Below are 23,884 nucleotides of genomic sequence, written 5' to 3' on the forward strand. Positions count from 1 at the left end.
TTGGAGGAACAGTAAGGTGGCCAGTGAGTGAGGGTGAGGGTGAAGAGAGTTGGGATCAGGGAGGGGAAGACAGGGAGGAGGTTTGTGCAGGGCTTTGTGGGAAGAGGGAGGAAGTTGGATTTTATTTTGATGGCAATAGGGAGCCATGGAATACTCCCTTCAACACACAGACACTTTCAGGATGTCTCTTCCCCTCCCCTCCCATGGCTTTTCATTTTTATCCTTCAGGTCTCATCTCCAATGTTAACCTCCTCAAAGAGGCCTCCCCCAGATACCCCAGATAAGTAGGTTCTCTCTTGTCTACATTTTTTTGTGTGTGCAGAATTTTATGATTTTATTAACACAAAAACAATGTGTACACAATCTGTCTATTCATTTTCTTTGCTGCGCAGCCTGGCATTGGGATCGGTGACTCTGACGGCCAGCTGGGCTGCTCTTTCCATAATGGCTTGTGGTTCTTTGAAGGAGACGTTGTGAGCATCTCAGCACAGGAAGATTTGTTGCACAACAGCAGCACTTCAAGCTCCTGAACTTCCAGAAACTTCCGAAAGCCACTGGGCAGCATGTGCTTTGTTTTCTTGTTGCTCCCATAACCAAGGCTGGGCATCAAGATCTGGCCCTTGAGTCTTCTACGCACCCTATTGTCAATGCCTCTGGGTTTCTGCCAGTTCCGCTTAATTTTGACATATCGGTGTGACTGGTGCCGGGTGAACTTCTTGGTCCTCTTTTTGACAATCTTGGGTTTTACCAGGGGTCTGAGGGCAGCCATGGTGCCGAGTAGGAGATGGCTGCCACCTCCGTAGGCAGCACCGAGGAAGAGAGGGGTCTCTTTCTACTTCTATCACTGCTCCCTAAACTTTCTTTGTGCACACAAATAATTCCCTAATCATCAAGTCGTGATCTTGTCAGACAAGGCCACAATCTGTTCTCCTTCACTCAGCCTTGTATTCCTGGTGCCTGAAGGATGTCTGGCATATAGTAGATGCTCAGTAAATTTGTTGGCTGCAAAGTGATACTTTTAAGTTTGATAAACACTTTTGTATGCTTTCCCTCACCTACGGACATGGGTGCAGACATAAACACAGGGCAAGAGTTTTTCCTCTGTTTAGTTCCCTTCTTTCTTTTTTTTTCTTTTTTTTAAATATTTTTATTGATTTCAGAGAGGAAGGGAGAGGGAGAGCGAGATAGAAACATCCATGATGAGAACCACTGATTGGCTGCCTCCTGCACGCCCCCTACTGGGGATCAAGCCCGAAACCTAGGCATGTGCTGTGACGGGGAATCGAACCGTGACCTCCCGGTTCATAGGTCCAAGCTCAATCACTGAGCCACGCAGGCTGGGCTGTTTTGTTCCCTTCTGAGCCTCATTGCCTAGAGCAGTGTATGGTCCACAGTAGGCACTCGCTCAATACATATTTGTTGACTGACTTAACGAATAACCCTGAGGTTCCTTATATGCAAGATGGAGTACGAACGGCCCACTTCCCAGGTGAGTGTGAGGAACACTCACTGGAGGTCTGAGGTCTGCGGTGGCGGGGGGAGCCCCTGTCCTTAGAGACCTCGGCCTGATGGCAGAGATTCAATTTCCACTCTCACTGGGGCCTCTGCTTTCTAGGAGCCCATAGTCTGAGAGGGGAGGCAGCCCAGGCTGCTGGTGGTGGCCATCAGAACACCAGCTCCCGTCTCTGGGAACGTACTGTGTGCCAGGCCAGGCCGAGGACCGTTCATGTACCATCTCATTTAAAAACGGGCCCGACTCTGCCATTTTCAGAGAAGCCTGAAGCCCAGAGTCGGGGCGACCCTGGATCTGCCCAGCACCCGCTCCCCTGCTCTGGGCCTTTGCGTGCGCTATCGCCCCTTTCCCGGGGGATGCGTCCCTGCAGCCCTGGCTGGCTGCTTCCTCCCGGCCCTCCAGCCGCAGCTCGCGTCCCCAGAAAGGCCACCCGGACCGCACGCCGCTCCCTCCCACCAGGCGGCCCCACGGCGGCCACCAGGTAGGTATTTGCTTCCTTGTTTGTCTCTCTTGTGCTTCCACCCGGGGGAGGGGGGCCGCTGCTTGCGGGACTGGACGCGGGTCTCAGTGTCCCGCCGGGCACCGGCCGAAGGGAGGGGGTGGGCTGGAGGCGGGGAGGGCGCGGGGTGGGGGCCGGCGGGCCGGGTGGGCGGGCCCGGGGGACGGCGGCGCCACCTTAAGGCGGCTCTGCCCGCGGCTCCCGGCCGAGCCCCGCCGGAGGGAGGCGGCTCCGTGCGCGGCCCGCCGCCCGCGCCTCCGACACCGGCCGCGCTCGCCGACCTTCCCCGCCCGCCCGCCGCCCGCGCCCCGCGCCCCCGCCCGAGGGAGGGCCTCGCGCGCGCCTCCGTCCCCGCTACCCCTCGCGCCAGCTCGGGGGGCGCGGGGACTCCGGGGTCCCTGCCCCGCGCCGCCCCAGCCCCGCTTCTCTCTCCAGGAAGCCCCCCGCCCCCCCACTCCGCCCCGCTCCCCATCACATTGTCACACCCCGGCGCGAGGTGCGCTGCCCGCTCCGGCAGGATGTACCCCCAGGGAAGGCACCCGGTGAGTGGGGTCCCGGGCTGCGGGGGTGGGGGTCCCGGGCGCCCGGGAACTCATGCCTGGTGTCCCCCCCAGACCCCGCTTCAGTCCGGCCAGCCCTTCAAGTTCTCGATCTTGGAGATCTGCGACCGTATCAAGGAGGAATTCCAGTTCCTCCAGGCGCAGTACCACAGGTGAGGGGGCGGCGCCCCGCGGGGACCGAGTTCACCCGCCGCTCACCTGGGAGCGGGGAGGGGCGGGGCCAGGGGGCCAAGGGGCGGGGCCAGGCCTGGCTGGGGGCGAAGCGCAGGGGAGGTGGAGGGGGACCCCGGTGTTGGGGCATTTGGGCCTGGGACGGGGTGGTGTCAGGAAGTGGGGAGGGCTGCGTGAAACCCATCACTTTGAAACCGGCCCAGAGGGGGTGCGCGTGGGTCTCCCTTGGGGGCGGCAGGGAGAGTGGGGCCCCCATGCCCTGTCTCCTCCCCAGCCTCAAGCTGGAATGTGAGAAGCTGGCCAGTGAGAAGACTGAAATGCAGCGACATTATGTCATGGTGAGGGGGTTGGCATGCCAGGTGGGGGGAGTGGGGAGCAGGGCTGGGGTGTGAACCCGGACTCCCTGTGCGGTTCTGGGGTCTCGTTTTCCCTACCTGTAAAGTGGGCTGGTTGGGATTGCAGGCTGTTCCTCCAGGGACCCTCACAAGGGTAAGACAAGGGTGTCCCCTGTTCTCATGGGCATCTCCGAGGGGTCAGCGTCTTTGGGCACCACCACCTGCCCCACCTCTCTGGAGGGAGTGGAGGGGGCCCTGCTTCCCTCTAGGGCAGCGGTTCTCAACCTGTGGGTCACAACTCCTTTGGGGGTCGAACGACCCTTTCACAGGGGTCGCCTAAGACCATCGGAAAACACATCTATAATTACATATTGTTTTTTGTGATTAACCACTGTGCTTTAATTATGTTCAATTTGTAACAATGAAATGGGGGGTCACCACAACATGAGGAACTGTATTAAAGGGTCGCGGCATTAGGATGGTTGAGAACCACTGCTCTAGGGGGTCCCATGGGTCTGGATGATCTGTGTCCTGCTGTGATCCCCCAGCCTGGGGGCTCCTGGAAGACCCAGAGTCACCCAGCACACCGTGGACATTCCACTGGCTTTTCCTTTGCAGTACTATGAGATGTCCTACGGGCTCAACGTTGAAATGCATAAGCAGGTAACTGTTTTGGGGATAAAGGTGTTCAGCAGGGAGAGTGGGGGTCAGGAAGCTGTGGGAGGGGTAGCTCCAGGGCAGTCTGGGACTAGGCAGATTCAGGGAACAGGGGTCTTAACCTGAAATCTCTGGGACCAGGGGGCCAGATTTTAGCCTCAGGCCAGAAAAATGATTCTGAACTTCTGGAGACTTTGTCCAGCCTTTGGAGACGTTACCAGCAGAGATGGGAGTGGCGGGCAGAGCCAGGCATCCCTGTCGGGGAGGGCTCATAGCAGAAGTTGGCAGCAAGCCCGGGAGGCTGTGGATGTGACTTCTGTCTTGGGAGGGGCCAGATGGACAGTCTTGGAGGTCCCTTTCGGCCTGGAGAATCTGAGGTTTGGAGATGGATCCTGAGGGTCTGAGATAGAGAAAGGGGGAGAGAGAAGGGAGGGGGAGGGGAGAGAGGCATTGATTTGTTGTTCCACTTATTTATGCATTCATGGGTTGCTTCCTGTATGTGCCCTGACCGGGAACTGAACCCAGAATCGAACCCACAAGTTTGACATATCTAACCAACTGAGTTACTTTGGTCTGGGCTTCGTTTGCCGTTCCGAAGGGTCTGAGATCGACTCTAGTGCTCTGAGGTTCTGAGACTGGCCTATACTTCTAAGAGTGATCTCAAGGTTCTGAGTTAGAACCGAAGGTTCTGAGATTGACTTCAGTTGTCCAAGATTAACCCCAAGATCCTGAGCCTGAACTGAGAGTTCTTTGATGGCTTCTAATAGGATGGAGATTCTGAGGCGGATGGAATCTTAGATTCTGTCCATCAGAATATTAGAGTTACTGGGCGGAGCCTAGTACTGGGTCTTCTGAGTAGGTGGGCTAGGACTGTAGGGTGCTGGGGGTGTCTGCCCTGGCATGCTTTTTCAGGTGTGTGTGGGCTCTGCTGGTTCTGGGGTGGGTGGGAGGGAAAGTGTCTTTCTGGAGCATGGTGTGGTCCCAGAGGGGTATGAAATAGACCCCCGTATGGGGTGGCAGGCACAGGGTAGGACTCAGGCCTGGGAACACTCCCCCCCTGACACACAGCACATAGCACTCCTGTAACCTAGGCAGACGCAAAGCACAGGCTGACTGCATACACCCTTGGATATGCCATAGCCACCCCTTCCCCATCCACAAGGAGTCCCCTCTGTTCAGCCTTAATGAGGCACCCCCAGCCCAGACCTGGTCCCAGATGAATCCTACAAGTAAAGCCCCCTTGTTTTCTATCTGCTCTGTACTTCCAACACTCGGTGTGGGTTTCCCCCACACCAACCGATTCCAACTTCAACACCAGCGGGCTGTCCTGCAGTTCAGCTCCATTCCGACACTCTCTGCCCAGAGTTAGCGCAGACCCCACAGGTTCAGGGCTCAGTCCCCTCTTCAGACACCAATTGCAAGTCTGGGCCACCATTACCAATTGGCTATAAATTGGCGGGGGGGTCCCACTACTCCTTCCATGGGTTCAATAATTTGCTGAAATGGTCACAGAACTCAGGAAAGTTCTTACTTACTATTAGGTGTTCATTATAAAGGTTATAACTCAGGGACAGCTGGATGGACAGATGCAGAGGCTAAGGTATGCGGAAAGGGCTAGAAGCTTCCAGGCCCTCCCCAGGGCACCACCCTCACAGCACCTCTGTGTGCTCACTCACCCGAAAGCTCTCTATACCCTGTATTTTAGAGTTTGTTTTTTCCTTTTTAAAAACTTCAAAGCTTTTCCTGGCCACTGTGGCTCCGTTGGTTGGAGCATCATCCAGTACACCAAAAGATGGTGGGTTCAATTCCCGGTCAGGGCGCTTATAGGAGGCAAACGATCAATATTTCTCTCACCTCTCTCTCTCTCTCTCTCTCTCTCTCTCTCTCTCTCTCTCTCTCTCCCTCCCTCTCTCTCTCTCTTTCTCTTTCGCAAATAAAAATTTTTTAAAAAGCATATCCTCGGGTGAGGAAGAAAAAAAAATCAGAGTTTTTAATCTGCACGTGTCCCAGGGATCCCAGGGTCCCCAACTCAGCCCAACGAGCAATTAGAGACTAGAGGTGCTGGGTCCTCAGGCTGGGCCCAGGGGCGGGGCCCACTCTGCCCAAGGCCAAGAAAGGACAGCAGCTGCCTGGCCCTGGAGGAGGAGCCCACTGTCGGTGGGGGCTGTGGGCCAGCAACCCTGAGTGATGGCTCAGAGCCATGGAGGTCACAGGGAGGGGCCGGTGCCTGCCCCTGAGGGTAGCGGGAAGAGGCAGGCCAGGGAACTGCGCCTGGGCAGACGGCAGCTCCCACCTTGTCCTGCAGAGCGAGGTCCGGAGGGGCCAGCCATCCTGCCAAGAGCCTTTGGGGTACATGGCAGAGGCCAGGAGACTGAGGAGCAGGGTGAAGCCAGCCGGACCCAGAGCGGCGGGCGGGGGGAAGAAGGGGGGTCCTGGGTCTGGTAGTATCACAGCAGGCTGCCCATTTCCAGCCTGCCAGGGCCTGGCTCTGACCCTGGGGGGGCAGAGGGAATTTCGGGGCCAGCCCATGTGGACCGTGGAAGCTGAGAACACCGTTGGGAGGGAGGTGAAGGCCGCCCAGGGTCTGGGTGTCGTCTCCCAGCAGTTGCCCTTCGTAAATGAGTTGTGCCAATTGCTCCCGGCTGGGAAACTGGGTCCTTTTCCGGGAGCCAGTGGTGCCATGGGGCCAGGCCCTGGCCGTCTGCTTAAAACCACTGAGGCGTTTCAGCAGTAGTGCTAGGGGCTCCTGGGAGGAGGGGTGGCCCAGGAGCTGCAGAGTTCCTGGGAGGCCCGTGCCAGGCTCTGGCTGTGCGGCCTGACCTGTGTCTCTGGCTGGAGGTCTTGGCTCCTGGGGCCTCCTCTCTGATGCTATTGGTGGCCGCCATTGCTTCGCTGTGCTGTGCCGGTGCTGGCGTCCCTGACACCTGGGGCGGTGGGTCAGCGCCCTCTGAGGTGTGTGTTGAGACCCAGGCAAGAGCCCACAGCAGAAGGCAGGCAAGCACCCCAACCACTCATCTCATCACCCACCCCTTCAGCCAGGACATTCAGCCAGGGCAGTGCCCGGCTTGGCCAGCTCCAAAGCAGACCCTTGGGCACCTCTGGGCCGGAGGCGCTGGGCTGTGGTCGCAGATACCTGAAAGCACCCACTCCCATGCTGCCTAGAGGCCTCATTCCACGGGCAGGATTGATCAGAGCATTGGCCATTGATGACTGGCTCAATCCCAGGCTTTCTTCCCACCCTGGAGGTCAGGGGGTGGGGCTAAAATAAACTCAGGTGCGGTTGAAAGGGGTTATTACAGATAACCAAAGTACCCCCCCTCCCTCAAAAATCCCAAGGGTTTAGGACAGGGGTGGGCAAACGTTTTGACTCGAGGGCCACAATGCGTTCTTAAACTGGACCAGAGGGCCGGAACAAAAGCATGGATGGAGTGTTTGTGTGAACTAATATAAATTCAAAGTAAACATCATTACATAAAAGGGTACGGTCTTTTTTTCCAATAGTTTTAATTCATTTCAACCGGGCCGGATCCGGCCCGCGGGCCGTAGTTTGCCCACGGCTGGTTTAGGAGCTCTATGCCAGGAACTAGGCACGGAGAGCAAATGCCTACTTGTTCTGTCCCATCACAACGCCCTGCCCTGAGGGTGGTGCCAGGATCTCTACCTGGCTGCAGCCCCAGAGAGGGACGTGGGTTCAGCCAGGGCTAAACCTGGGCCTCCCAGTGGAGGCTCCCCCTCCAAGCCCCTCCCGATTGCTTCCTGCCAGGCCGAGATTGTGAAGCGCCTCAGTGGCATCTGTGCTCAGATTGTCCCGTTCCTGACTCAGGAGGTGAGTGGCCTGTGGCGGCGGGAGGAAGCTGGAAGACGACGGGGGGGGGGGGGGGGGGTGGAGGCAGGGTTGGATGCTGATGCCCATGCTGCAGGCAGTGTTTCTGCAGAGTGGCTTAGGGGTCAGGGCACTGGCTGGGGCATGGGCGTCAGGGAAGGAAGGTGGGCTGGCTGAGGGGGAGGGAGGAGTGGGGCTCAAGCCCTGCACCAGGGTCTGAGTTCCGGCTGTGTGCTGTGGCCTTGGGCAAGTTGCTGTCCTCCCTGTGCCGCTGTGGTGAAGTTTAGAAGGGTGTTGAGGATGATGCTGGGTGCTTAGTGAGCTCCCAATAAAAGTTAGCCCTTACCTTGCACGCAGTAAAATCAGCCAGACGCAGAAGGACACATACTATGCGATTCCGCTCAGAGGAGGAGGCCCCTAGAGGAGTCAGATCCATAGAGACAGGGAGGAAAACAATGGAAGTTGCACCGGCCACACTTCAGGTGTTCAGTGGCTACACGTGGCCAGTGGTTTCTGTATCCAACAGCACAGGTAGGGAACATGTAATCCCCGCACCACAGAAAGTTCTACTGCACTCACGCTGAACACTCACAGCCCCCGGCCACATCATGGATAAGGCTGCACACATAATGCCGAGTGAAGGAAGTCAGACACAAAAGAGAACGCAGAGATTGAGACATGAAATGGTTCCACGTGGACCCATTCAGGCAGATTTGGGAAGGCAGCCGTAGGTGGGAACATTATACAGAAAACAAGAGAGTTCGTGTGGGAGGGTGAGGGGAGGGAAGAGAGGCCAGACAAGAGGGCGGGGTGCGTGGGGCCTCCTAGGGGCTGCCAGGGTGTGTTTTCTGATCTGGGTGGTTGGTCTGTCGGTGCTGACGTCTACAGTGGTTCTTTACTGAAGGTGATCAGGCCCCAGGGACACTGGGCAATGTCTGGGGACATCGGTGGCTGGCCCTGGAGGGGCTCCTGGCATCGAGTGTGGGGGTCAGGGATGCTGCTCGGTACTCCACAGTGTGCAGGGCGGCCCCCCAGAGAATGGTCCGGCCCCCACGTCAGCAGTGCCGAGGGAAGACCCCACTTTATAAGCTCTGATTTATAATTATTAGTATTAATTGCATTTATATGCTTTGTTTCTTTTTCTCTATTTCATTATTTTTTTATTTTTTTTTTAAAGAAGAGGCAGATAGAGTAGAAATAGCAAATGCCATGGGTGAGCGTGGGAGAGGAGAGCGGGCCACAGAGGGAATTGCCTGGGCAAATGGGGTTTCCAAGTGGTCAGGGGGTTCTGAGGTCCCCCTTTCCATATCCCCAACTTCCAGCATCAACAGCAGGTGCTACAGGCCATGGAACGTGCCAAGCAGGTGACTGTGGGGGAGCTGAACAGCCTCATTGGGGTGAGTCATCCTGGCCCCTGCCCTGTCCTGGGGAGACCCTACCCCAGGTCCCTGCACCAGTAGGTGCTAAAGTTGGGGGTGCTGCGTGGGCAGCTGGTCTTGGTGGACCTTGTCCCCACTCTGCAACCTCTTGGGCCAGGGGTATTACTGGGCACCCGAACACCCCACCTGCCCCTGGCCCACCCCTCCTCCTCTCTAGCAGCAGCAGCTCCAGCCACTGTCCCACCACATCCCCCCTGTGCCCCTCACTCCTCGCCCATCTGGGCTGGTGGGTGGCAGTGCCACGGGGCTCCTGGCCCTGTCCGGAGCACTGGCTGCCCAGGCTCAGCTGGCCGCGGCTACGAAGGAGGACCGGGCAGGTGTGGAGGCTGAGGGGTCCAGAGGTAAGCGGATGGGGCAGGGTAGCATTGGCCAGGGGTTGTGGTGGTTGGGGGGAGGACTGGCAGAGCACCCTGCCCAGAGCATCAGACTCACATAAGTGTGAGGGGGCTGCAGGGCCCCTTTACTTCCAACTGACGGTGTGTCCTTGGGCAAGTTACTAACCCGCTCTGGGCATTTGTCTGACGGGTATGGGGAAGTGGTGTTGGCAGGAGAAGGGAGAGTCTGAGCTGGGAAGAGGGATTTATACACTGTAGAGGGCTGTGCCATGTCTGGTACCATGGGAGGTGAAACCCTCCTTCTTTTTCCTTCTCTCTCTTTCTTCTTGGCTCCCAACCCACCAGTGGAGAGAGCTCCGAGCAGGGTAAGTGGAGGGTTATCCGGGGACTTGCCCTCTTATATAACATTTGCTTTGTATTTGTGAGGGGATGCAGGATGGGGGCCCGGAACCCTGATCTTCTTCCTGCCTGGCTCCTCTCTCTGCAGAGTGCATCCCCCTCGCCCCCTGAGAGCGTGGTGGAAGAAGAGCGACCAGGCGGCCTGGGTGGCAACGGGAAGCAGCAAGCTGAGGAAAAAGATCTGTCGGGACCTTATGTGAGTGGGGGCGAGAGGAAGACTGGGGTGGGCATGCGTGGCCTTGACCAGCCTCAAGCCCCACCCCTCGGAGCCTTCCAGAGCCCAGTTCTGCCCATGACTCTCATTCCAGAGCTTTCCATAACTCCCCATTGCTCACGGAGCACTGGCCAATCAGAAGAGACCCTGTGGCATCAGGCTTAATCCTTTAGTTGCTTAAGTCCCTGTAGCCTCTGAACCATGCACTATTTTCCCACCTCCTGGCTTCTGCTCTAGCTGTTCCCTACCCCCAGAACCTCTTCCCCTCTGCCTCTCAGGCACAAAAATCACTGTACTCTTCTGCAGGGAGCTGTCCCTGACCCCCTCCCTGGAGGGCTGGGACCTCCTCTCTCAATGTCAGAGCAATTGCTGCTTCTGTAGTTTCAAGCTCTAGTGCCCCAGGGGTCATGTTGAAAGTGAGGCTTGGGACAGTGGCCAGATGGGGGGCATTTGTCCCATCTAGAGGGGCAGCTGTGACTTGGTCCTGGCTGACTACTGAGCCCAGTGTTGGCCACTCTTTCTCAGAGAAGCTTTTATGCTTTTTTTAAAGGAAGCCTTTAATCTTTTTTTTTAAATCCTCACCGGAGGATATTTTTCCATTGATTTTTAGAGAGAGTAGAAGAGAGAGGGAAAGACAGAAATATTGATGTGAGAGAAGCATATTGATTGGTTGCCTCCTGCACCAGGTTGAGTCCCAACCAGGGCCTGGGCCAGGGAGGAGCCCGCAACCGAGGTATGTGCCCTTGACAGGAATAGAACCCGGGACCCTTTGGTCTGCAGGACAAAGCTCTATCCACTGAGTCAAACCGGCTAGGGCTTAATTTTGTGTTAAAGAAGAAAACTGGGCATAAGGAGGTCAAAGAAAACCCACCCGCTGGGCAGATGTGGCCTTCAGGCTGCGACCTTTGGTCTTCCCTTGGGTTCTAGCCAAACCAGAGGGCAGCCCAACATGTGTTTCTCCGGGGGCCATGGGGAGCCCTATGAGGATGTAGAGCAGATGTGGGAACAGGTTTTAAGAACATCTCTCTGGGGCTAGCTTGGAAGGCTACTTGGAAGGGGCAAGGTTGCAGGCCAGGGGATCAAGGAGGGGATGAGGTCTGTGCTGGGGCCATGGGGATGGGGCACAGATGGATGAGTGAGAAGGAAGTATGGATACTCCTGGTCTCTGGCTCTCCTCCCATTGCACAGGGAGGAAACGGAGGTCAGGGAGGACTGGGGGTCACTCAGGAGTCATTCTGTTGCACGGAAATAAACGGCAACACCGCAAGTCTTGGGCATTCAGCACTGTCTCCCTCGTCCTCTTCTAGGAGGGTCCCACTCCCTTCACCCCCTTACCTCAAACCCTCCCTTGCACTGAGCAAATGCATCTTCGCCTCTGAACCAAGCCAATGGGCTGCTGTAGCCCCAGAATTCCTATCCAGCCCAGGGCCTGCTGGGTGCATGCTCCCCTCCCCGAGTGACGGAAGGGGGCGTGGAGGCAGGGGCCCGGCAGGGTGAGCTCTCTCTCCGTGTCCCCCCAGGAGAGCGACGAGGACAAGAGTGATTACAACCTGGTGGTGGATGAGGTGAGTTGAGGTTCTGACTCTTCGACTCCAGGACTCAGAGGCAGGGAACTAGGTCTGGACACAGAGCAAGTGGTGGGTTTTGGAGTTGGGGGGGAGGGGACAGAGGTCATGGAATTACTGGTCCCCTCTCTGTGGGATGGCTGGGGCCAAGGGAAGTAGGGGTTATCGGTCACTTCAGGTGGACATCTTCTCCATAGCACAGTGGGGAAACTGAGGCCCAGGGCACACTGGAGATGGACTGCAGAAGTGGCTTCCAGCACTGGCTCACTGTGTGACTTTGGAGGAGTGTTCCCCTTTCCTGGCTGCTTCTTTCCCCATCTGTCCAGTGGGGAAAAAACAAAACCAAGCCTTTATAAGTCCTTGCCGTTGGTGCTTATAGAGTAGGTCCCAACATTAAACCCTTTTACAGATGAGTAAACTGAGGCACAGGGAGGTTTCACAATCCTCCCAAGGTGGGTTGCAGGTGCCCTGTCTAGAGGTTGGGGTTGGGCTCAGGATAGGTAAAGAGAGAGGCTCTCTTTCTCACCCACTCAACATCACCTCAAACTTAGGACCAGCCCTCTGAGCCCCCCAGCCCAACTACCACCCCTTGTGGGAAGGCGCCCATCTGCGTCCCTGCCCGTCGGGACCTTGTGGAAAGCCCAGCCTCCTTGGCCTCCAGCCTCAGCTCACCGCTCCCCAGAACCAAGGAGCTCGTTCTGGTAAGCAGTAGGGGAGGCCTTGAAACTCACTTTGTTCACCCTGAAGGCCTGGAAAAAGATACTACCCATTTGACTCGAGGAGGGGAAAAATTGGCAAGACTGGTGTGTCCAGCATTCCCCTTCAGATTATTTGGCCACCTTCCTAAAACCCCCTCTACCCTATTTAGGTAATTTTTTTTTCAAGTGGACTTATCTATTGCACCTAAATAAACATTAAAAGGCAACGTTGTAAGTAAACTTTGTAAATACATACTAAGAGGCAACTCACCATCTTATGGGGAAGTCAGGCATCGCTTGCAATAAATAGGAAATGCTCTGAAAATAAACAGTGAGACTGTAGAATGGACCAGCCACAAGGCAGACTTCAGCCCTGCGAGTGGTAAGGCCTGTGAGAGGCAATGAAGACACACCAGCCCCCACCGGAAATGCTGTCCCCACCAGGAACCAGGATCCACATCAGAACAACTTTCTCCTTGCCTCTCCCAGGTTTAACGCCAGTATAGGACCGCCTAAGATTACATACACCCCGGGGGGGGAATTTTTAAAAACGTTTTTATTGACTGATGAGAGAGAGAGAGAGAAATAGCAATTTGTTGTTCCACTTATTTAGGCATTCACTGGTTGATTTGTGTATGTGCCCTGGCCAGGGATCGAACCTGCCACCTTGGTGTCTCAGGAAGCTGCTCTCACCAACTGAGCTACCCCACCCGGAACCCCCAAGGAATTCTTAATTCAGCTATTTGTCCCTCTCCCTCCCCCAGGTCTCCCCTAGACCCTTGCCCTGAACTTACTTGGGAGATTGCTTCAGTTTCTAGGCTTACCCTCCCAGCAGGTTGCTATGGCAACCGTCAAGGTTAGGGCTCACTTTGCTTCTCAAGAGACCAGAGAGGGGGAGGAGCAGCTCTGTTCTAATGGAGAGGCCCCCGTCACCATGCTGTCCCCGTCCACTCCCTCTCGTGGGTGTGTGCATGTGACAATACATGTCATTTTGTGATGGGAAGATAAGATGTAACGGACACAAGACACAGATGTGAATCAGTCTCTTAAAAGGCGAGGTTGGTCATGGCAGGCAGGAGAGACACCCGCGTGCTCCCGTGTGGAGGTCCGGCCTCCCCTCTTCTCCAGCGTTCCTGTGGAAGGAGCAGCTGTGAGGAGTATCTCCTCCCCGTGGGGAGAAGGAAAGCCCGCCACACCAGGTGCTGTTCCTTCACTGGGAGAATGCTGTGTGGCCTCCAGTGTCTCCAGCCCCTCCCAGAGTTTCCCATTCCTTGTCCCCGGCAGCCTCCAACTTTGTCCCCCCCCCCCCCTTCCACCTCCCGCCCCAGGCCCCTTCCTCAGGGTGTGACCTTGCTTGAGGGCCCACCTTGCACCATTCTGTCTACATGGTGTTCCTGACTGTGTATCCACACTGCATACCTTATCATATGCATGCACGGTTCTCACCATGCATATGTGTGTTGGTTCCCATTGCCATACATGTGCGTGCGTGTGCCCAGGTACCCACCTGGCATTCCAATGTGTGCAGACACTCACGTGTCCCCTGTGCCTAGGGGATCAGCTGTGGGCCCCCTCTCCTGGTGAGGACTTGTCTGAAAGTGTCTACAGCTGCAGAGCTGCACTGCCGTGTGTGGTCACTTCCCATGAGCCCTGGCCTCCCAGGTCCACCTGTTCCTTCTTCTCATCCATCTCTGACCAGATCCTTGGCCTGCAAGGTGCCAGGTGCCTGGTGGTGTTCTGTCCTGCCTTTTCTCCCCAGAATGACCTTCCTGCCAGCACCCCTGCCTCCAAGTCCTGCGACTCCTCGCCGCCCCAGGATGCGTCCACACCCGGGCCCAGCTCGGCCAGTCACCTCCGCCAGCTCGCTGCCAAGCCAACGCCTTCCACGGACAGCATTGGTGAGCTCCCATTGGTGCCTGCCAGAGCAGGTCTCCTCTCTGGGAGGGAGGTTCTAGAAAGTGGTAGGGGGTGAGGGAGGCAGGAGATTGAATGCCAGCCCTCGCATGGCCTTGATCCTTTTCATGACTCTGAGTTGGATGCTGCCTCACTCTGGGCCTTGGTTTTCTCGTTGTCTTCGTTTGAAAGGTGGGCAAACTGAGGCCCAGAGGTACTCAGGGCCTTCAGCCTAGTGCACTGGAAAGACGAGCTTTAGAGTCAGAAAGGCTTGGGTTTGAGGCCAGCCTTGGACACTTGCCAGCTGGGTGACCTTGGGGGAACGGACCCAAGCTCTCTGAGCCTCAGATTCCCCGTGAGTAATATGGGGGTGACGGTGCTCTTCTTCTAGGCCTGTGCTGGTTTCGGGGTCCCAAAAAGAAAACTTGCCCTCAAGGAGCTCCCAGATGGTGGCAAGGAGACCCAGACCCCAGAACTCCCAGCCCTGTGTGATACACCTGGGGGAGAAGGAGAGACCCAAAGTCGGAGGCTAGGGTGGACTGGAGAGGTTCAGGGATGTTCCTGAAATGTTAAACATGACGTCTAGGTTTTGAGGGATGAGTAGAAGTTCAGAAACTGAAGAAGGAAAGGGAAAGGCATGTCAGCCAGAGGGAACCGCATTTGTAAATGCCTGGAGATACGACAGGGTGTGGTGAACGCTGGAACAGAGCACAGGAGCCCTGAATGGCAGGTCACAGTGCTGGCGCCCTGACCCCAAGCGAGTGGGAGGCAGGATCTGGGTCCAGGATGTCTGAAGACCTGTCTTTGTCTCTTCTCACTCAGCCCTGAGGAGCCCTCTGGCCCTGCCCAGTCCCTTCACCGCGTCCTTCAGCCTGGGCTCCCACAGTGCACTTAATGGGGACCTCTCTGTGCCCAGCTCCTACGTCAGCCTCCACCTGTCCCCCCAAGTCAGTAGCTCTATGGTATATGGACGCTCCCCCATGGTGAGTCCTCAGTGTGGGAGATGTCAGCAGGGACCAAAAGCTGGAGGCTGGGAGGGAAAACCAGTTATACAACGAAAAACAGGAGTTGGGGAAAGGGAGGGGAGCCCCGACTTGACAAGTACATGTAGAAAGCTAATCTGAGGGTCTCAGTAGTTCCACAAGCTTAATACAAATCAGCACACGTGACTGTGGAGAAGCAGCTGCGATTGTGCTGCAGTAAAGAGGAATGGAGAGCCCCAGCCAGGAAAGGCGAGGGTCCCATTCAACCTCCTGGCAGATGCTGTCAGTTGTTAGCCTTGATTTTTAAAAAAATATATATTTTTATTGATTTTAGAGAGGAAGGGAGAAGGAGAGAGAGATAGAAACATCGATGAGAGAGAAACATCATCAGGAGGCAGCACCCCCCACAGGGGCTCGGGCCCACAACCTGGGTATGTGCCCCAACCGGCAATTGAGCCAGTGGCCTCTTGGTTCCTGGCTCGATGCTCAACCGCTGAGCTCCACCAGCTGGGCTGAGCCTTGGTATTTAAGGGCCAGTGACAATTCTGGTAGCTTGCAGAGGAAGGACTAGCCTGGGGAGTGAACCGGAAGTGAGTTTCCCTGAGGAGGAGTTGAAGAAATGAGACATGAGACTCCTGAGCTGCAGTGGAGGGAGCAGACAGGGCCTGCATGGCCCCAGAGGCAGTGCTGGGACAGATGACTGCTGGAGTGAGCCCTCCCCAAGTGGATCAAGGTGCCTCCAGAGGCAATAGAATGCCTCTCACTGTAGATACCCAGGCCAGAGGCTGGGTGGGCACTTGCAAGAGATGCCATAGAAAAGGAATCAGTGCCTGGCCGGTGTGGCTCAGTGGTTGAGTTTTGACCAATGAATCAGGAGATCAGGGTTCGATTCCCAGTCTGGGCACATGCCTGGATTGCAGGCTTGATCCCCTGTGCGGGGTGTGCAGGAGGCAGCCAATCAATGATTCTTTCTCATTGATGTTTGTATCTCTCTCCTCCCTTCCTCTCTGAAATCAATAAAAAATATATTAAAAAAAGAAAAGGAGTCAGCAAATGTTTTCTGTAAGGGGCCAGATAGTATTTTTGGCTTTGCAGACCAGTTGGTCTCTGTCACAACTATCCAACTCTGCCTTTATATAGCTCAGAAGCCACCATAGACAAAACATAAATGAACGAATGTGGCTGTCTGCCCATAAAACTCATTTACAACAACAAGCAGGGGGCTGTCGTTTGCAGACTCCTGTTCTGAGCACCGGAAGGAAGATTCTTTGGGTTCCTTACAATTCTGGGGCTCTAGGATTCCCTGGACAGAGATCTTGGAGTTCCCTCATGCGAAAGCCTCCGCTCTGCCATCTGTAGTATGGGAGAGGAGAGGGCCTCTATGCTTTCTTGGGGGAGGGGCTAAGAACCACATTGGGGTCCTCTGATACACAGGGGCTATAGCAGGGAGGGTCTGGGAGAGGGCACATGCGAGTTTGAGTCACCTACCCTGTGACACCCCCTTTGGCATTTTGACAGATGGCTTTTGAATCTCATCCACATCTCCGGGGGTCATCCATCTCTTCCTCCCTGCCCAGCATCTCTGGGGGAAAGCCGTGAGTACAGGGGGGCTCCCTCCAAGGGCATTCCATGGTGGGGCGGGGTGGGGTGGGGTGTCTTGGTGCCCCCGCAGAAAGTCTCTTCTGTAAGATAATGGGAGCTCCCTTCTCCCTTCTTTCTTCTCTCTGGAGAGAGGCAGGTAACCAGGGAAGTGTAGACCAGTGGTTCTCAACAGGGGTACATTTTGCTCCCCTGCTTCAGAACATTCGATGATATCTGGTGACGTGTTTGGTTATCACAGCCAAATGCTCCCAGCCTCTGGTGGGCGGGGTGGGGATGCTGCTCGATACCCACAGCGCCCAGGACGCCCCACAGAGAAGGACCTGGCACCGAGTATCCATAGACCTTCCTGTCAGGGAACGTTCTCTGCCTGCTGCTGTCCACTCTGATCGCCATCAGCTTCCTGTGGCTTTTGAGCGCTAGAAATGTGGTCAGTGCGTCCAGGCAGCTGCAATTTTAAATTTACTTGCCTTTAACTTGCCACATGTGGCTGGTGGCCACTGCTGGACAGCATTCTCGGGAACTCAAGGCCTCTTCGTGGACAAACATTTACTAAGTGGTTGTTGACCATGCACCAGGCCACCACCTGGGCCCCTTTCTCCCTTTTGTACCACACCGACCTTCTCACATCCCCTTTGGTCCGTGGTTCCCAAGCAGAGGCACCGTGCTGCCTTCCGGGGAGAGGGTGCGGAGGCCTCCCCCATGCCCTCTGGGGCGCACATCATGCCCATCTTCTGTCTAGGGCCTACTCCTTCCACGTGTCTGCGGATGGGCAGATGCAACCAGTGCCCTTCCCATCCGATGCGCTAGTGGGTGCAGGCATCCCACGGCACGCGCGGCAGCTGCACACACTGGCGCACGGCGAGGTGGTCTGCGCGGTCACCATCAGCGGCTCCACGCAGCACGTGTACACGGGAGGCAAGGGCTGCGTGAAGGTGTGGGATGTGGGCCAGCCTGGCGCCAAGACACCAGTGGCGCAGCTGGACTGCCTGGTGAGGCGGGGCGGGGCCTGTAACGCACGGGGGCGGGGCTTGCGGCCAAAGGCCGACAGTATGGGGTTTATATACCAAGGAAGGGGGGCTGCTTACAGGCCAAGCAGGGGCAGGGATTATCAGTCAATGGGGTGGAGTTTATAGGCAAATCAGGGGCGGAGCTTGAAGTCCAATGGGGCGGGGCTTAAGGACATCAGCGTTCATAACTGCTATGAATTCTGTGGGGTTGGAGCGTCTAGCCCAATGGGTGGGGCTTACAAGCCAACCTGGGACAGGACTTTCAAGCTAACCAGAGGTGGGGTGCAGCTTCTTCAGCTGGGGTCTTGGAGGCAAGGGAGCAGGGAGGGGGGGGGGGGGAGGTCATCCCCACGCCCTTGTTTCTCTCTCCTCCAGAACCGGGACAATTACATTCGTTCCTGTAAGCTACTGCCCGATGGCCGGAGCCTTATCGTGGGCGGTGAGGCCAGTACTTTGTCCATTTGGGACCTGGCAGCGCCCACCCCGCGCATCAAGGCCGAGCTGACCTCCTCAGCCCCCGCCTGCTACGCCCTGGCGGTCAGCCCCGACGCCAAGGTCTGCTTTTCCTGCTGCAGCGATGGCAACATCGTGGTGTGGGACCTGCAGAACCAGACCATGGTCAGGTGGGTGGAGGGTGCCCTGGGACCTTGGGCCAGCCCCGCCTCCTTTCCTTTCGTGCTGTGGGGCAGAGGAGTGGCATTGGAGGATGCTGGAGCAGCACCAGCTCCAGGATGGATGCCCGGGCCCTTCTCCCTCCAGGCAGTTCCAGGGCCACACGGATGGTGCCAGCTGCATTGACATTTCTGACTATGGCACTCGGCTCTGGACGGGGGGCCTGGACAACACCGTGCGTTGCTGGGACCTGCGGGAGGGCCGCCAGCTGCAGCAGCATGACTTCAGCTCCCAGGTGCCAAAGGGGCCCAGTGGGAGGGGGTAGACGCTCCAGGAATCTGGCCTCTTTTCCTCTCCCCGGGGCACCCATTTCCAGATTCGGAGCAGAACCAAATGCCTGCTACCTGTGTCCATCGTTCTTGTCCTTCAGATACAGGCTTTCCCCTTTATTTTATATCTTAATATATTTTTATTGACTTCAGAGAGGAAGGGAGAGGGAGAGAGAGATAGAAACATTAATGACAAGAGAGAATCATGGATCAGCTGCCTCCTGCACACCCCCCACTGGGGATCGAGCCAGCAATCCGGGCATGTGCCGCTGACTGGAATTGAACCTGGGACCCTTCAGCCCCAGGCCGACACTCTATCCACTGAGCCAAACCAGCAAGGGCAAGGCTTTCCCCTTTATTCTCCAAGACAGACACAGAGAACCACAAAGGAGCTGATTTATATTACACTGCAGGGCTGCTAAGACCTTCAGATCATTTTCCCAGATGCTCTGGCCAAGCCATTCCCACATTCCTTCGTCTCTCCTTGTACGACTGGTTTCTCCACCCAGCCTTCAACCTTTGACCTTATTGAGAGCTTCTGACCACCCCCACCTCAGGACTCTTGGGGGAGAGGTAGAGGTTGACATAGGAGCAGGGCACAGAGAGGTCTCTGTTGAGGGCCCTGTGGGAATCCAGGCTGAACGAAGTGGTGAAGGAGCTGGACAGAATCAGGGGGCTTCTCAGGGCTGAGCAAAGAGTCCATTAAAGACAGGCCTTCCGATACCCTGGCCCCAGAGCCTGTCTCCCACCGCTCAGGGGACAGTCCTTTGAGGCTTCCATTCTCTCGTCTCAAACACACCATGCCCTGGGACACTCTAGTCCTCCTTACTTACTGTTCCCTCTGACTGACATGCCTTCCCCTTCCTCTCTCCAACTGGTACACTCCTACTCATCCTTCAAACCCCAACAAATTTGCCCCCCTCCTTGAAGCCCCCAACGCTTTATGTCCCCCAACCTTTTCTGTTCTACCTCCTTTTTAGCTTGAGTGTTTTCTTGGCCGGGAAATGAGGGGTGCAGGTGGATAGTTGTCCATCCTCTATCTCCAAAACTTAGCTGAGTTACATACACATCAGGGGATTCCATGGTGAGTGCCTCCTATCCCACGTGGGCACCTGTCTCTATGCGGGAACATTCTGTCTGGCCAGAAGAGAACATGTGAGAACTTCCAGGCTTCTCTCCATATATTTATGGTTCTTTCCAAACATGTCTTACTTGTAGGACTTTGTGAGACTTAGGATGGAGCAGGGCCTTATTCCTCGCTGTGCCTCGTGTGGGGTGCGGCCCAGAATGATGAGGCCACCACGTCCTTTCAAATCAAAATAAAAGGAGGTGTTGGCAGTAGGGAAGTTCCAAGCTGCGAATCGGAAGGCCTGGCCCTTCACAGACTTGCTGGACTTGCTTCGTGACTTTGAGCCAGACTTGGCCTCAGCTTCCCTTCCACCATCTGCTCAAGGGGAGCGAATGTCCTCGCCTGGCTTCCCCGCCCCCCCTCCCTCCCAGAGCTGTTGTGCGTTCAAAGCAGATAATGGATGTGAGGCCCCGGGGTTCCGTGTAATGCTGATTAATATTAATGATTTGACATGCAGTTGCCTGCTGCTGCCAGGCCCTGGGCCAGCTGCACTCCATGCTGGGGCCTCGGTGGGAGAGCGTTGGGCTTCCCCCTCCCCCACCCCTTCTTCTGGGCACCTCCCACTGTCCCAAGGGGTTTTGACCCTACCTCTTCCCTCTTCCCTCCCAGATTTTTTCCTTGGGCCACTGCCCCAACCAAGACTGGCTGGCCGTCGGCATGGAGAGCAGCAATGTTGAGATCTTGCACGTCCGCAAGCCAGAGAAATACCAGCTGCACCTTCATGAGAGCTGTGTGCTGTCCCTGAAATTTGCCTCCTGCGGTGTGTCTGCCTGGGGCTTGGGGGGACTCCAGGGCATTGGGACAGGGTTGCCAAAACACAAAATAGCACCTCCCCCCCCACAAAAACAGTTACATTTGAATCTTAAACAACATATAATGTGTTACAATAAGTATGTCCCAAATAATGCTCGGGACATATTTATACTAAAAAGCAGTTAATGCATCCCAAATGTTGCATGGGATTTACTTACGCTAACAATTTTTTTTTTTAGTATAAGTATGTCCTAAATATTGCATGGGACACACATATACTAAGAAGAAAAACAATCATTGGGACACCTCTGCACTACAGATAATTTGTGGTTCCTTACAATTCACATGTCCCTGGGCAGTGTATTTTATCTGGCCAGCCGTCTCCTGGGGGCACTCCTTCTTGAAAATCAGATGGAGGCCTAGGGCCTTGATTTTACCATCTGGGAAATGGAAGGATCAAGCCTCAGTTCCCTAAAGGGGCTTGTGTCCCCCTAAAGGGAGAGGCCAGGCCCACCGCTGCCAGCAGTCCACAGCCCCAGGCTTCTCCAGTCCCTCCCTCCTCCAACCCCCCACCCCTCTCCTTCCCCCAGGGCGGTGGTTCGTGAGCACAGGGAAGGACAACCTGCTCAATGCCTGGAGGACGCCATATGGTGCCAGCATTTTCCAGGTACGTGGGGCAGTCTGGAGCCCAGCCCCTGGCAGGATGCCATGTGCCCAGGGCCCCGGGGTGGCTGCACTGGCGGTGAAACAGCTCGCCTGGGTCCTCCGTCTCACCTGCAGACGGCTGCTAACACTGGGTCCGCAAACTGCAGCCCACGGGCTACACTGCTGCCCGGCCTGCTTTCCTTTTCATTGTGGTAAAATCGGACAAAGTGTGCCATCTTAACCATTTTTAAGTGCACAGTTCAGTGGCATTAAGTATATTCACACTGTTGTGTCATCATCACCACCATCCATCTCCAGAACTTTCTCATCTTCCCAAACTGACATTCTATGCCCATTAAACACTAACCTTTTTCCGCTCCCCCATTCTCCCGTCCCTCCCCCCAAACCCTCCCCACCACCATCCATACCTGCTGTCTCTGTGTCTCTGACTCCTGTAGGGACCTCCTGTGAGTGTGGTCATATAGCATTTAACCTTCTGTCTCTGGCTTATGTCACTGAGCATAACGTCCTCAAGGTTTAGCTACTTCGTAGCAGGCATCTAATTTCCTTCCTTTTTAAGGCTGAGTAATATTCCATCGTGTGAATGGACACTTCATCCATTCATCTGTTGATGGATGATTGTGAATCGTGCTGCTGTGAACATTCATGTACCTGTTTTGATGTAGACACATATTCATGTCTCCTGGGCATAGACCGAGGAGTGCAATTTGTTGGTAATTTAATCTTCAATGGAACTGCAAGACTTTTCCAAATTTTCCATTCCTATCAGCAGCATAGGAGCGTTCAAAATTCTCCCCATTCTCAGCAAGGCTTGCTGTTGTGTCTTTTTTGTTTTAAACCCTCACCTGAGGACAGAGAGAGAGAGAGAGAGAGAGAGAGAGAGAGAGAGAGATGGATTGGGTTACCTTCCATACGCTCCCTGACTGAGGGTCAAACCCGAAACCCAGGTAAGTGCTCTGACCAGGAATCGACCCAGCAGCCTTTCGGCGCCCTGGACAGTGTTCAGCCACTGAGCCGCTCTGGTTAAGGCTGCGGTGTCTTTTGTGTTATAGTCATCCTGTGGGTGGGAGGAGGTTTTTACATTTTTAAAGGGTTATTAAAAAAAAGTGAGGTTGATTTATTTAGTCTCTGGATTTAATGGCTAATGACTAATGTGGACTTTAGGCCAAGCCTGAAAATTTACTGTTGTGCCCTGAGCAGAGAGTTTGCTGCGCCCCGCAGGAGGTCAGCGTGCCCTACGCTGTCCCTGAGCTTCCCAGGAAAGGGCAGTGTTCCAGTCCCACCTCCCTTGGTGTCCAAATAACAGGTCCTGCATCATCACTTGTGCAGAAAGGCCCTTTCTCTGGGACCCGTGTCGCCTCCCTGTTCCTGGCTCCCACTCTGGGCTCTCCTGTCTTGAGCCCTGTCTTGGCCCCACCTTGACTATGGGCTCATGCTTGGAGGCCGGCAGTGGCCCCAGTCACCTTGCCTCATCCCTGTGAACATGTGCAGGTCTCTGGGAGCTTGACCAGCCTGTGCCAGTGTCAGCCACGCCTCACCTCTGCCTTCTCTCCTCCCTCCTACAGTCCAAGGAATCCTCCTCCGTGCTGAGCTGCGACATCTCTGGGAATAACAAGTACATTGTGACGGGCTCAGGGGATAAGAAAGCCACGGTGTATGAGGTGGTCTACTGACAGAACCCCCTTCCTGCACTCGTGGGGAGAGGGTGTGCAGGAGAGGCCCCAGCACCCCCTCTCTAGTTGTACCTGTGGGCGCCGGATCTCATCTGCTCTCTGGCCAACCCCTCACATCTTCCCTTGCTGGGTGTGGGGCCAGATGGGCAGAGGGACTTTGGGGAAATAAATGTATTTGTCACAATTTCCTTCTGTCCTGGGCTGGGGAATTGGGCTCTGTTGCTTTAATTGGGCAGCTGTTATTGAAGAAAGGTCACTTTCTAGCTGTGTGGGTGTCTTTCTCCTCCCTAATCTGGATGAGATCATTCATTATGTGTGAAATACTGTGTTGTATTGGGCAGTGTGGCTTAAGTCATGCCATGTAACAAACAGCCCCCAGGTCTCAGTGGTTGAACACAATAGATATTTCTCAGGCAAGTCCATGTGGCATTTGGGGCTCAACTCCAGGTACACTCAGGGCTCCAGGCTGGTGGTTTCACCACCTCGATATGTCACTTCAGGGTCCAACATACCAGGAAGATGGGTCATACATGGCTTTTAAACCCCTAGCCCAAGAGTTGCACATGATCACTTTTAGTCCAGCCTTTTGAACGGAATCATCCCAAGACACTGCCCATTTACAAAGGGTTGGGGTTTACAGTGGAGCATGTGGTGTTTGGGGTGGCATCCTGTTTCCTTTGAGGCCCAGAGATAACGCCTACGAGCCTGGCACATGATGCCTGGCCCACTGTCATCATCACAGCGAAAGTCCCAGTCCCAGAGGAGGTGGCTAAGCCAAGAGGTAAGGGAGGAAGGGTCACCAAAGACAAAGGGAACAACATGTGCAGAGACTCAGGTAAGGAAGAGCTTGGCCTGGTGAAAACCAGGAGGGCGGGGGGGGGGGGGGGGGGCGCGTTCCTCCTCAGCTACAAGAGGAGTTAGGTCTCCAGATGGAGCTTAAGCAGAGAAAGCCACGGAAGTAGGAGCCAGAGAGGGGCAGGGCTGGTAGGGGTGGTGACAATCAGATCTGGGTTCTGGAAGCTCCCTCAA

The 23,884-nt window shown here is 55.6% G+C and overlaps 1 protein-coding gene and 2 pseudogenes across 2 annotated transcripts; 1 reads left to right on the top strand and 2 right to left on the bottom strand.

Annotated features, from left to right (window-relative positions):
• Positions 1–326: 326 nt before the first annotated feature.
• On the bottom strand, positions 327–841 carry LOC132235223 (large ribosomal subunit protein eL32-like; annotated as a pseudogene).
• Positions 842–2,240: 1,399 nt separating this feature from the next.
• Positions 2,241–23,039, top strand: TLE2 (TLE family member 2, transcriptional corepressor). 2 transcript variants are annotated; one of them, XM_059697228.1, is made up of 20 exons: positions 2,241–2,554; positions 2,627–2,724; positions 3,018–3,081; positions 3,697–3,741; positions 7,499–7,561; positions 8,881–8,955; positions 9,155–9,338; positions 9,678–9,697; positions 9,820–9,927; positions 11,466–11,510; positions 12,062–12,211; positions 13,968–14,106; positions 14,924–15,084; positions 16,603–16,679; positions 17,426–17,675; positions 18,069–18,316; positions 18,453–18,600; positions 20,373–20,523; positions 21,107–21,183; positions 22,748–23,039. In XM_059697228.1, the coding sequence occupies exons 1-20, from the start codon at positions 2,531–2,533 to the stop codon at positions 22,853–22,855; spliced, it is 2,235 nt and encodes a 744-aa protein (XP_059553211.1). In that variant the 5' UTR covers positions 2,241–2,530; the 3' UTR covers positions 22,856–23,039. The 2 variants fall into 2 exon arrangements, with proteins under 2 accessions (XP_059553211.1, XP_059553212.1); XM_059697229.1 differs by having other exon boundaries at positions 9,158–9,338.
• LOC132234411 (transmembrane and ubiquitin-like domain-containing protein 1) lies at positions 5,300–6,888 on the bottom strand (annotated as a pseudogene).
• Positions 23,040–23,884: the final 845 nt, after the last annotated feature.

The sequence above is a fragment of the Myotis daubentonii genome, chromosome 5 (genome assembly GCF_963259705.1).
Source record: "Myotis daubentonii chromosome 5, mMyoDau2.1, whole genome shotgun sequence".
NCBI lineage: Eukaryota > Metazoa > Chordata > Mammalia > Chiroptera > Vespertilionidae > Myotis > Myotis daubentonii.